The 12,803-nt window shown below is 37.5% G+C and overlaps 1 protein-coding gene across 1 annotated transcript; it reads left to right on the top strand.

Moving 5' to 3' along the window:
• Positions 1-212: 212 nt before the first annotated feature.
• Positions 213-8,032, top strand: C7H2orf80 (chromosome 7 C2orf80 homolog; the record flags this gene model as incomplete). Its single annotated transcript, XM_072419125.1, is given in 6 exon segments — positions 213-266; positions 2,602-2,663; positions 4,398-4,479; positions 5,769-5,851; positions 6,509-6,593; positions 7,982-8,032. Coding segments are annotated over 6 exon segments (417 nt in total), but the record flags the coding sequence as incomplete, so codon positions are not given.
• Between the last annotated feature and the right edge of the window lie 4,771 nt (positions 8,033-12,803).

Below are 12,803 nucleotides of genomic sequence, written 5' to 3' on the forward strand. Positions count from 1 at the left end.
ACCCTTTACAGTAACTGTACGCAGCTCTGACTATTGCATGTAAAACAATGCGCTCTCAGGTTTCCCTTTGGCTTGGGAAACCTAATATGAGATATATAAAGCAGGTAATTTAATGCAGGCCTTACAGCTCAGCCGCAGCTCACAGTACAATACACTACGTGGTTTCATAGCAACAAAAGACAAAAAAAGCATGCCTAATGCAAACCATTATCCTTCAGCAAGCCACAACAGCACAGGAAGAACACAAATCTGGGTTTACCAACCAGGTAAGGAGATATTACAATTTTACCATGTGTGTGTGTATATATATATGTATATATGTATGTATGTGTGTCTTTTATGCTTCATACTGGATTCATTCTATTAGGAATACATCCTACACATGTAAGGCATTTATAAAAGGCTAAGTGGTGCTGATGGCCAAAAATAAACACATTTATAGGAATATTTGTTTTAATGTATGTATTCTATGCTTAAAATACACGCCACACTATTTTCCAGCTTGCTTTTTTTAAATATTGATATGTATGTATGTACATCTCTGTGTTTTATATATTTTTTTATACATCTTTTGTTTAAAAAGATGTATATAAGATCATATATTGTATATATATTGTTCAGAGCAGTATATGATCTGCTTAGTTTTCTGCACATCAGCAAAGTCAAATTAGGTTCATCAACATTTGCAAATATCAGTGAGAAATGATGCAACTAGTAATATTTGTCTTACATACATCCATAGACATAATCAAAGCCACTGATTAACATATTATTTTGGGGTTGATGTCCATTATTATTATCATTATTAGTAATATTATTAAACAGGATTGATATAGCGCCAACATATTACACAGCGCTGTACATTAGATAGGATTTGCAAATGACAGACGAATACGACAGTGACACAGGAGGCGAGGACCCTGTCCTGAAGAGCTTACAATCTAGGAGCACTTAGGAACTTTTTATTGTAAACATTGGTGTCAAATATCCTAATTTTAGGGAACCACCACTTTTCTGTAAGATGTCAGAACACAAGGTAAATCTAGGCTATTATTGTGAAATAAAGAATGAACTATATAATGCTGAATACATGTGTAGTACTATACTATGTGAAAGTAATGGATGAACAAATCTAGAACAGACTGTGGCTGTGTTCACCGGCAGCTAAATATTTGTTTCTGTTAGCTGATTTACAGTGCGATATTGAAGTAGTTCCATGGAAAATGGTACCAATAGAAACATTAGACATTTTTAAAGACTCAAACTGTAGGGCAGGGGTCGGGAACTAATGGCTCGTGAGCCAGATGTGGCTCTTTTGATGGCTGAATCTGGCTCGCTGCCAAATCTTTAAAAAGCTTGCTCTCCACGGAGAGAAGCTGTGTTCTAAGCCTTATAACACAGCTTCTCTCTGCCAAGAGCAGGCCACGCCCCCCTGCATCGCATCCGCCATCCTTGGGACCCGGCATCTCTGCACCCACCCTCCGGTATCTCTTCACCCACCCTACCTTGCAGCATCATCGGCCGAACAGGCCTGAAGCCGCATCCTCCTGCACATCCTGCACAGGCAGCCGCAAATCGAGGCCCCTACTTCGGCCTAGCTCCCGTCGGCGGCCCATGTGAATGTGATCCGGACGCACCTTCTTTTTAAGTTCATCACCCATCCACACGAGTGTGCAGTGGACAGCACCGACCTGAGTTACATCCCCGGTGTCTACGTCAGAGATTTTGAGCTACAAGCTGCTGACCTGAAGGCCTCAGACATGTGGATGAATACGGTCAAGTCACGGAATGAAGATTTGGAAAGACTTGCACGACAGCAAGCAGAGTTGGCGAGCAAACACAAGTGGAGAGCAATGAAAAAACTTCAACCCGCGGACCAGCTGATTGGCAAAACTTGGAACGCGCTTCCTGTCACATACCACACACTGCAGCATGGACAATGTTTGGCCCTACGTATGCATGTGAGCAGTCTTTCTCACATCTAACCAGACTACAAAGCCATCAGCAAAACCATGCAGCAACAAAAGGTTGGTAAGAAGTACTTTATTCATTATTTAATTATTCGTTCATTGGTTAGCAACAGCATCACATAAAATGCACACATTTACTTGTATTTAGTTTTAAACATATTGAATGGCACTCACAGAATTACATTTTAAAATATGTGGTGTTTATGGCTCTCTCAGCCAAAAAGGTTCCTGACCCCTGCTCTAGGAGCTCTGTTTATGAAACAGGGAATCTGATATTCTCTCAAACATTCCCTGGTGGGAATCAATTACTACCATTGAAGCCCATGGACCTGGAAGATTCCCAGGCGGGAATGTTTGAGGAAGTGTCTGATTCAATGTTTTATATATAGACCTCTAAACACATACAATACTAGAAATAATGTAATTTGGAAGTGAGTAATGATTAATAGACTGGAATAACTGGTAAATGAGTTTAAAGGGCCAATTGGCTCGAAAGTAATACTTTACTTTTTAATGAATGGCTCGGTCCTGACGTTTTATATTTCTAGAATGTTTTTTGGGATAGTATCAACTAATCTAGAAAGTTTCATTTTAATATGCATTAATATTATTTATTCTGACTTTATTGCAGGTTGTGTGCTCTGGAGTACATATGGAAAGGAAACGCCTCAGAAAAGAGCTTGAGAAATTACTGTAAGTAGGCAATTGCATCACACATGTTCTGTAAGATTTGTTTTGGTGTTAACAGGGGATAAATATGATATTCACAAACACCACTGTAGAGTAATTACACTAATAATATCATAATAGCAGAACCTTTCAGATACCACACAGTGTTTGTTTGCTATAATGTTATGTTTGTTTATCTACTGTTTAAATATAAAATTGTTCTTATGAAATGTTAAAATATATTGTTGGCCAAATTACAGAAGGTATGCTTAATGTGCCCATGCTGCATTTCTGACCTACTTCTCCATCTAACCATCTACAGAGGTGCAAGTAGGTTTGAATTCTAGGGGTCTATATATTAGTGTTTTCACACAATAATTATACAATTTATACATTTACATTAAGTAAAACCACATGCTGGCAGGGCTACAAGTAACAGTGGCTTGCTGTTGTTTGGAAATATGGACACCTTCTTGTGAGGACTACAAAGAAGCAGATCAGAATCAGGTTGATGTTGTACGGAAAGTGGTATGACTATATGTGACTGTATACCACTATGGATAGTAGTATAAGTAGCAGATCTGCAGAAACTTTGCTATAGGTGTATTTTATCACATTCAATGGTTCAGGTAGAAATTTCCTTCCTCTGTAAGAAAAAAAATCACCATATGTGCAGGTTGGAGGTTGATTAAAACTTAAAAGAAATCGTGGTAATTGGAGGAAAATTGTGCAGGAAGGGTAGTTGAACTAAGAGGTGATACTATAGCACAGTAATACGCAGAAACACAAGGGGCATTAAAAAACATTGAAGTCACCAAAGCTCTGGGTCATGCAGGAATCCTGAGGCCTCTGGGACACAGAAACTTTGTGGTCACTCAGGAACTCTTCAGTCACTGGGGCACAGGAACTGTGGAGTCATGCAGAAACACACAGGGTATAGGAACTTATGAAGTACCTTTCAGGGACACTGGAACTGAAGATATTTAGGAGATCTTAAAGATGGTGGAACTTGGGAACACAGAGGATCAGACGGCACCAGCATGACATCAATCTGGTGGTCAGGATAGAGATGTTTGGGTTAAGCATGAATAAATAATGGTGTTGACTGACCCACTGGGTGGGAGCTAGGGATGAGCGAGCCAGAATAATAAGTTCGATCTCCTGGCGAATCCGGCCTTTCTAACTTACCGAAAATGTAAGCAAGAATGGCCTTCTGATTCGCCGAGAGGTCGAGCTCTCGCCGAACAGGAAGATGCAGCCCTGGAAATCCTCTGCGATCCCCGGGCACTAGAGGTTAATTAACCTCTAGTGCCCTAGGGAACTCACAATCTTCTGAATGAATGCAGCCACAGCTGCAATCATTGAGAAGATGCCCAGCACAGGAGAACCTCCTGACATTGTAATATATGCATCTCTTAAAAATGATACATTTGTATCTGTTAGAAATGAGAAGATTCTGGAGCACTAGAGGTTAATTAACCTCTAGTGCCCAGAGATCGCAAACAGGAGCATTCTCTGGGAATCCTGTGAATCCTCCTGTTATAATTTCCTAGATCTTCCGATGGTTTCGCGAAATCGGTTTGCAGAAATTTCGTGGAACCATCGGAAGTTCGAGAAAAGTTTTGAAAGTCCTCTAGTGGGGACTGACTGGGTAGGTGCTTTATCAACCAGCAGGTAATACTGACAGCTGACTACACTGCCCAGAGCTGCAACGAAACAGACAGCAAGATAGGTAACAAATGTTCTTTTTTTTTTAAGGGGTGATTATGTTAGTACCACTCTTCGAGAAAAGGAATTTGACCCAAAAGGAAGGAGGGAATCTTCATCCCTGGATGACCTGGTAAATAAATATTCATTTTAAACACATACAGTTACTTCTACCCACTATAGTTAGGTCTTCAGTTCCGTCACTTATAGATATATACAGGTGCACGAGAGCCACTAGTGTGTTGTGGGGGGTGCAGGATGCATTTAGGTGAGACCATGATCACTATCAGAGAAAGTGGACATCTAGTAAGCAGTATTATTTCGCTGCACTTACTGATGGGTGGCCTGATGTTTAAAAGGCTGTTTGGGGGGATTGATGGGCCGTGGGACAACTTTCAAGGTAAAAAGTTTAACAGTATGTAGTCAGAGATATTTGAGATGAGGACAACAGATATGGTTTGGATTTTAGTTTTCTGCTAACATTGCCAACATTGAGCTTGTTTCCGATTTAAGGACCACTAAATATTGCACTCAAAGGTCACATTTCTATCCTCATCTCTTATTTTTACTGCTGGCAGGCAGCTTGTGTCTAAAAAGGTTGGGAACTTAGGAAATTGGATGCCTAGAAGTTTTGGTATGTGTTTTTTGGTGGTGTTTGGAAATTGTTGTGTCTTCAGATCATGTCATGTGTGCGTTGGAAGTTTGCATATTTATAGGTGTCAAAAAAAAGTGCTTCTACTGACAGTGAGAACCAAAATGTTTACATTTATCCTGGAAAGTGATCATCAAAGTTCCCTACAGCTCCCTAAACTCCTCCTATGTACAGTGTGAAGTCCTAGGTTTTGTTCATCATGCTTCCTTAAGCTAATACCATTGTTAACATAGTGAAACTCCTCTAGGTGCCACCAACTCTGGAAACGGATCTGATAATGTGTTACCTAGTAAAAATATTAAAATAATTATTCAAGATTGAGTCAGTTAATGGGTTGTTTTATTTTACGCTCAACCTGCCTACCTTAGAGGAGCTTGAAAAGTAAAAGGGTCTACTTTCATTTTAAACACAAAGTTCAGCATTAAATGTCTCCCCCACCATCCTTTCATATCATTCAATTTTCACCTTTCATTTGTCTGATTGATTGGTCACCATGAGAAACACTTACGCATTTTTACTTATTTATGTTCTATTGTTTTAAGGCCCTGTGTGTGAACACACTTTGATATACTATCCTATAATATAATGTGTCAGTATTAAGACTAGTAATAAATAAAATTATTATAGTGATATAATGTAGCATGAGTGTATTAAACTGAGTTTGTTGACAACACTAAAAATTTACAGATGATTGAACCTTTCAAATGCTATCCAAAAAAGTTTTGCCTTTAAAAAACATTAAACACAATGCATGGATCTTTTTGTTTTAGGCTCATTATGATCTGGCAGTTGGCGTTGCATTGCAGTGGCTCAGTTCCTCCAGTTTTAATGAGGCACCTAAAAAAGATAGAATGTAAGTATTTTATTATATTTCTGTATTTGTATTATTTTGTTAAATAAAGTTTAAAATAGGAAAAATATACTCTAATGTAAATATAGATGTCAGCATGCATTGTCTAAATAAAATGAAAACAAATAGCAATTTAATAGCTAAAGGGAGAAGTAGGGCAGAGTCTTAATTCAGACTGATCAAGGTTAACTAAGGGGTAAAATGGAGTGAATTAAATTCATAGTTTATAATATATATGCCATGTGTCAGCTTCACATAGTATTTTGATTGTTATAAATAGGATATGTCATAGCACATAGTGCATAACAGAGACTGGATATTGACATTTGTTCTTCATTACATTTTAACCCCTTGAATTTTTATTCTAACTAGACTCCGTGTAAAAATGGAAATGGTGGGTTCGGTGAAAGCATTCCTAAATGGACCCCTTTGGATTCAAATAAAATATTAAACATGTTTGTTTTTTTAGAAAGTTTTCTTTAAACATGCCACATACGGCTTCCTTAATATTTTAGCAACATGGTCCCTACAGCAGTGTGAATGCAATATGTAGGTATGTCTACATGTGAATTTGCATTTTTCAGTACTGTACCCTATTAACTGCATACCTGAACTACACAGCAGTGGTAACAGTAAACTAACATACTTTTTCTTGCATAGCAGGCTAGCATTAAGTCAACCTAAATACCCCAACCGGATGGAGAGAGAAGCTATGATCCTATCCTCTTTTGCAGGAACACTAATGGTAAGGAAAATGAGTGAATTGCTTTTCAAAGCTTTTTGTCTTGAGGTGCAGGAGGCTGGCAGAAAAGTAGACCTTAGTACCCTTTAATTCTTTATTATGTTATCTATTTGTCTTGTACAGTCATCACCACTGCAAATACAAATTCTTACATGCATAAAATTGGCATGTGTGCATTGAAAAGATTAATTAATTTTACTTAAGAGAAAGGTAACAATTACAGATAAACCTACAATTATTCAGCATGTTGAACACATTTTTGTCAAATTCCTTACCAAAGAGTTGAACCAATGGGGCTTTTACATATTAACTATCCACCAACTTCGCTTTATGAAATACAAGAACGATGGCAAGCTATCACTGCAGCAGTGGTTCAATTGTAAAACAATGAGCGTTTTCAGATACATCCTATCATTATAAAGAAGTAATTAAACTCCAATAAAGTCACAATAAAGCCTGAGAAGTTTCATTGCAGAATGATGTCTCCAGCTTTTACACGCAGGTAAAAGCTTTTCCTTCACCAGCCAGTATAGTTAAACTTTCATTGGTACTTTTTGGCCAGTAACAACATCCGAGGGAGTGGCAGCAAAGGGTATGTACTGGAAAATGTGCATACACTGTCAAAAGCATGAAAGATATTGCTTTGATTATCATATACACAATTTTGCTATTCCCTGGCTCAGCATCATAGGCTGTGTACACACGTCAGATCATTTTTCTCTAATCACGAGAGAGAATCTGACATGTGTGCAGTGGCCATCCAATGTCGTTCATTGATCTGTCCTGGCAGATCAATGAACAAGAAACTGGGAATGAGTGCTGTGGTGCTTGTTTGTCCTCCTTCCTCCCCTCCACACAGAATAGAAATCATTCTCGTACATTAATCTGTCATCATCATTTACTGGAAACGATTATGAAAGATAATTGTTCCCTTGAGACAAACGGTTGTACTTGACCCGAGTGAGAATCTGTCATGTGTACAGGGGTCTCCCGAAGTTGTTCATCAATGAATGACAATCGGAAACAACCCCTATGCATGTCAATGGAGCTGGTCACTTGCCCCCCCCCACAGAACCGGTGTTGTGTGTACAGCACTCGTACATTCATCTCTCACTGGAAACAATCAAGAAAGTATCTGTATCCAGCTACAGAACTTCTTTGTGTATTCATAGCCTTAGACTAGGAAGATAGATACCGACCATGAATAATGTCTAAAGATAAAAAAAATTCATCTTTAGTGGAAAGATAGGCATTAGGAGATATGCGAGTGCTTTTTTTTGTGTTTTACCATTTTGCATGCGTTAACCCCACATAAATATATATCTGAGCCCACTTTGAATATGCTGTTGTCACAAGCTCACCAGATAAAACAACTTCCTGACATTTACCAGCATAGCTTGCCAGTGGCTGATGATGTTTTCGACTTGCAATTGGTAGGATGAAAATCTCTTTAGCGTGAGGATCTATTGAAGAATAGAACAACATCTCTGGGAAACATTTCCGGTATATTGTTAAATCCATGAAGAATTCAGGCTGTCTTGAAAACACAAGGGACCATACCTTGCACTAGATAAGTGTAGATAATAAAGTGGCCACAAAGTGTATACTACCTTTTTTTTATATCAAAGTCCAATTCTTTCTGTGAACCATAGAATATCTCTTTGCCTATGTTATGTAAAAGAGAAGAGGGATAGGTGTACTAGAGTCCTAACACACTTCCTTTCCTTGGTTGATGACTCAACCTCTCTATAAATACAGTACAGTGAGTGAATCTTGTCACCCTGGGACAGGAAATGTGTTTCTAGCAAAATCACTAACAGAATAAAAAGAAAAAAGCTCAAAAAAAGAAAACCAATTGCTGCAGGTAGCAAATCTTTTAAATGGTAAGCTGCAAATTATCTATTTATCTTTTTTATTCTTGATTTAGATACATATTAACTGCGGGGTACGGGTATGAACTAGTCATTTAGAAAACTATGAGGTTTCACCTTAAAGTGCATGTCCACGCAGTTACATTAATGGTATTAATGCAGGAAAACAAGCAACTGTGAATAGAGCTTAAAGCAAAATCCTTTTTTTCCCTGAAGGTGGCAGATTTTGCAAGCACTTAGGTAAAAATGAAGACCAAAGCTCAAAAGTTCTAGCCACAGACCAACATGAACCTGTGAGTATTGGTCAGTTATTGTGAAGGCTTTACAACTTGTGTAAATGTAGCCTAAAGGTTTATATTAAATGAGAATGATGGTACACATTTCCACATGTCGTTGTGCTTATGTAGATAAGCCAGTAGCAGTTTGAAATTGAATGCCAGGATCTAATGAAAGAAAAATGTTTCAAACAAAAGTTTAGTTGTAGTCTCTGCAAAAACATTTCCACAATGTACCTATAATGGTATAAAATAGTTATTTGCCAACTGTTTTGCATTGGGGTGGATCTGGTATGCTTTGATAATGTGTTGGACATTGGCCCAGGATATTCTATCAGTAATAATTCTACTACTACTCCAACAAACATTTTGGGAAAACTGTTGCAGGGAGATTGCTCAGATGTGAAATTATAGCAGGAAGGCATTGTACAACACAACTTTGGGGATTACTAGTCTCATGTTTATTCTGTAAATAACAGCAAAAACTATTCCCAAACCGCATATAAACAAAAACATTCAGTTTAATTTAGCCATAATGCATAGTTCATAGTTAAGGTGGAACTAAAGTTCCACTTAAAAATTTGGTATCAGATAAAGGGCTTCATTGCAGAAAGGGAGAGATGATGTGCAGTGTTACTTGTTATCTCATCTATCAAAATTTGCCAAGCTGTAAATATGCAGCTCAGTTTTGGTTGTTAGGGTACCTGGCACAACTCAACTTACCCTGTGGGTTTTTACGTCATACTGGCCCAGTCAATCAAGATGGCTGAAAATCGACACAAGGAAGAGATAAAGATGGCAGTGTCCTGCAAAGGAATGGAGACAGGTGAGTATACACCAAGTTCATTTCCACTTTAGGTTTCCAAACTGAAATACACCCACCTTCAGTAAGGCTTCCAAGCCCTTATCTAAGCCCAGTACTTTTAGGTGGACCAGAGAATCAGAGCAGCCATACTGTTGACTTATGCAATCTCTTTCCCTGAGTGAATTCCAGGCCCAACAGTAAAATCTTACGATCATGATCTTAAAGTTAGACTGTTTTATATTTTAGTTTAAACATAATATTTTAATATCCCTTTATAAAACAAAATTGTTTTCAGAAAATATTATAAAACTAATCAATAATAATTATCATTATATTTATCAGCTAGGATAAAGACAGTTAAAATTGTAGTGCTTCTTAAATTGATGTTTAAATTAGAAATAATGCCTACTTTATCTGTGGAAAAATAACCTTGCCAAATTGGGAAATAACCCCCCTCCCCCTTTCCCATATTCGTGGTCAGTGGAGTAATAACCTCTTATTTAGGCATTCATTGAAAAGACAATGTCCATATTTGTATTATATTGTGTTTTAAATTTTATGCATCATTTTTTAAACTGGTTCAAAATTGACTTTTTTGGCAATTTGTGTGCTCTAACCTCAATTTATTTTGAATACATATGAATTTTTAACCTTTGCTTTATTATAGGATCCAGATAAAGAAGAAACATTGACTGTCTCTGAGACTGAAGAAGAAACAACTGCAAAACAGAAAGTGAAATAAATTCTTAATGGACTTGAGAACACTGATCACGGTTTGGCACAATACATAGCTTGGATGCAGTGCTGTATAATAGAATTCTGCAATTTATGTTACCATTGGGCCAAAACTGTACTAACCAGTAAGCTACTGACTTTTCTAGTCCCTTGTGTGTATCCTTATTTACAAGTTCTGGGCAGCTCTAACTTGTTCTCACAATCTTCAGAGTGTTTAGAAATGTTTTCTATCCCTAGAAGCTGCTTATACATTTTGTGACATTATTTTCATCCTAGGTTTACATATATATGATATATGTAACGTGATATATCCACATTTTCCTCTAGAGTAACTTATCCTTGGTTTATTCTTTGTGTACAATCGTGGAAAAAGAAAAACATGGGTTAGTGGCATTTCTGATCTCAAGTAAGTGTTGATATGGGAATAATGTTAAATGTAATAATTAAAATAAGAGCAAAACGTGTCATACGGGGATAATTTGTAAATGTAAACAAAATTATGAACTCCATATACCTTGTATACATTAATATTAGGATTAGTTGGTCTGTGTTAAGTAGAATGACACATTTTTATGTAACTTAATAATAAATTGTAATATGATTTTTATTTTAAAATTGTCTATTTCAATTATTGTTATGCACCGAAAAAATCCTCATATAAAATAATTTTTATATCTATATGTATGAAATACTGGATGTGGTGTAAGACATTCACACAATTCCACAAGTTTGATCGTAATTAATTTATTGTACGTGTATATTAGAGGCGTAATGACCACATAAATATTATTTTGTCCTGATGTTTGTCTGCATTAGTGATGCAAAAGGTTTAACTGCAAAAAGTGTTTAGTCCAGTTCATCTTTAAGTAGAGAGAGGATAAGCAAAGATCCCAGACAAAAATAATAAGAAAAGTCTCATTCTGAGTCTCTGTTAACGATAGCCTAATGTTGTTGTGGCTTATATAGCTGTTGTGACTGAGGGGGGTACTAGTTCGATCCAAAAAGAAAATATTTTCAGGTCAGGTTATGAAGAATTTTGTCAGGTCCCAACCAGCGATAAGTCAACCAATGGGAACCATCTGTTAATTAGGGCCTTTAGATCAGAACATGCAATCAAGGACTATATTCTTTCCCAATAGTTAGCGAGATTCAATGCAGTCATACTTTGAGGGTCTAGTAGCTGAGTGGGAGCAGACTCAGAGTGAATATAAGTTAGTTTATCCTGTGTGACCAAAGATACACCACCAAGCTTATACATGGGCTGTATGGCACAATGCAGCCTACAGGAGTGCCACACTTTGAGCAGCTTTCCCTAGCATGCCCATTCTGTCTAGCACCCTAGATTCACCTCACTAGTCACTGATGCAAACTCTCCCCTTTATGCAGCCATTCCATATAGCAACCAAGATTCATCTCACTGGAGTGTTACTGCTTTGGAGGGTCTCCCCCCTTCTCTGCCAACTCCAACCCAGGCATGCCGAAGGATCAAGTCCAGCCCAGTGACTTCTGGTGCATGATTTTTTAAGACTAACTAATTCACCTATGAGACCTGAATTGGTAGCTGTAGGTCAGCAAACTTTTTTTACTTCTTCCTGGGGGAAACCAATACTGTTCGTGGAGGCTCTTTACTGTAAACACACAGTTTCTTTCTTCTTTCAATTGACTCATCATCGGTAAGACATCCTTTACAACTGAATGGCATTGTCACTGGTTTCCCACTAATCCCCTGAGGAAGCCTAAACCAGCGAAACGCATCGGGTCTCAGGATCCAGTTCAACCAGCATATTGTAACACCCTTTAAGATCAAGTCAGTTGTACTTTGTATAGTATAGGCTTTGCCACCCTCTAAATTATTGAGGGTTATGCACATGGTCTCTGTCTAGATATAAGTAATAAGTTGTTTTACCATTGTATACGCCTTGTACAATCACATATAAATGTTTGAGCCACATGAAATCCCCTGCTGTTCTTTCCCTTCTGTTTAGTATAGTAACCCAAGGGGCCTGGCTCTCAACAATAGTCTTTTGTGGTTTGCGGGACACCCACCCTCTTTACCAGTACTAAAATCTTAGTATATGGAAAACAAAAGTTTTGTGGGAAGGCAGCAGGAGATCTCCAGAAACACTTGCTCATGCCAAAATGCCCATGCCACACCCCCATATAATACAGTAGAAAATACAGTGGTACTGCAAAAGGCTTTAAAAAACAATAGGCATGCAGAATATCTATATAATGTCATTTATACACTTACGGAAATGTAATAATTAAAGAAATGTATATTTCTTAGCTTCATCTCATTTTTAACATCAAAAAGAATACTGACCTATTCGTAAACCAATCTATCACAGTAAAAATAATGATTACATTACATTACAAGATTACATTCTGTTTAAGGAAGGAACATTGTTTTTCTTGAATTTGCAGTCATATGTAGTTTAGAGCCACCTACGATCACCAAATACTATGGCACTTGATCTGTATACATCCTCCAAGGTTTTGGCTACATTTGAAACAAATGACATATTAT

Source organism: Pyxicephalus adspersus, chromosome 7, assembly GCF_032062135.1.
Source record: "Pyxicephalus adspersus chromosome 7, UCB_Pads_2.0, whole genome shotgun sequence".
NCBI classification, from domain to species: Eukaryota; Metazoa; Chordata; class Amphibia; order Anura; family Pyxicephalidae; genus Pyxicephalus; species Pyxicephalus adspersus.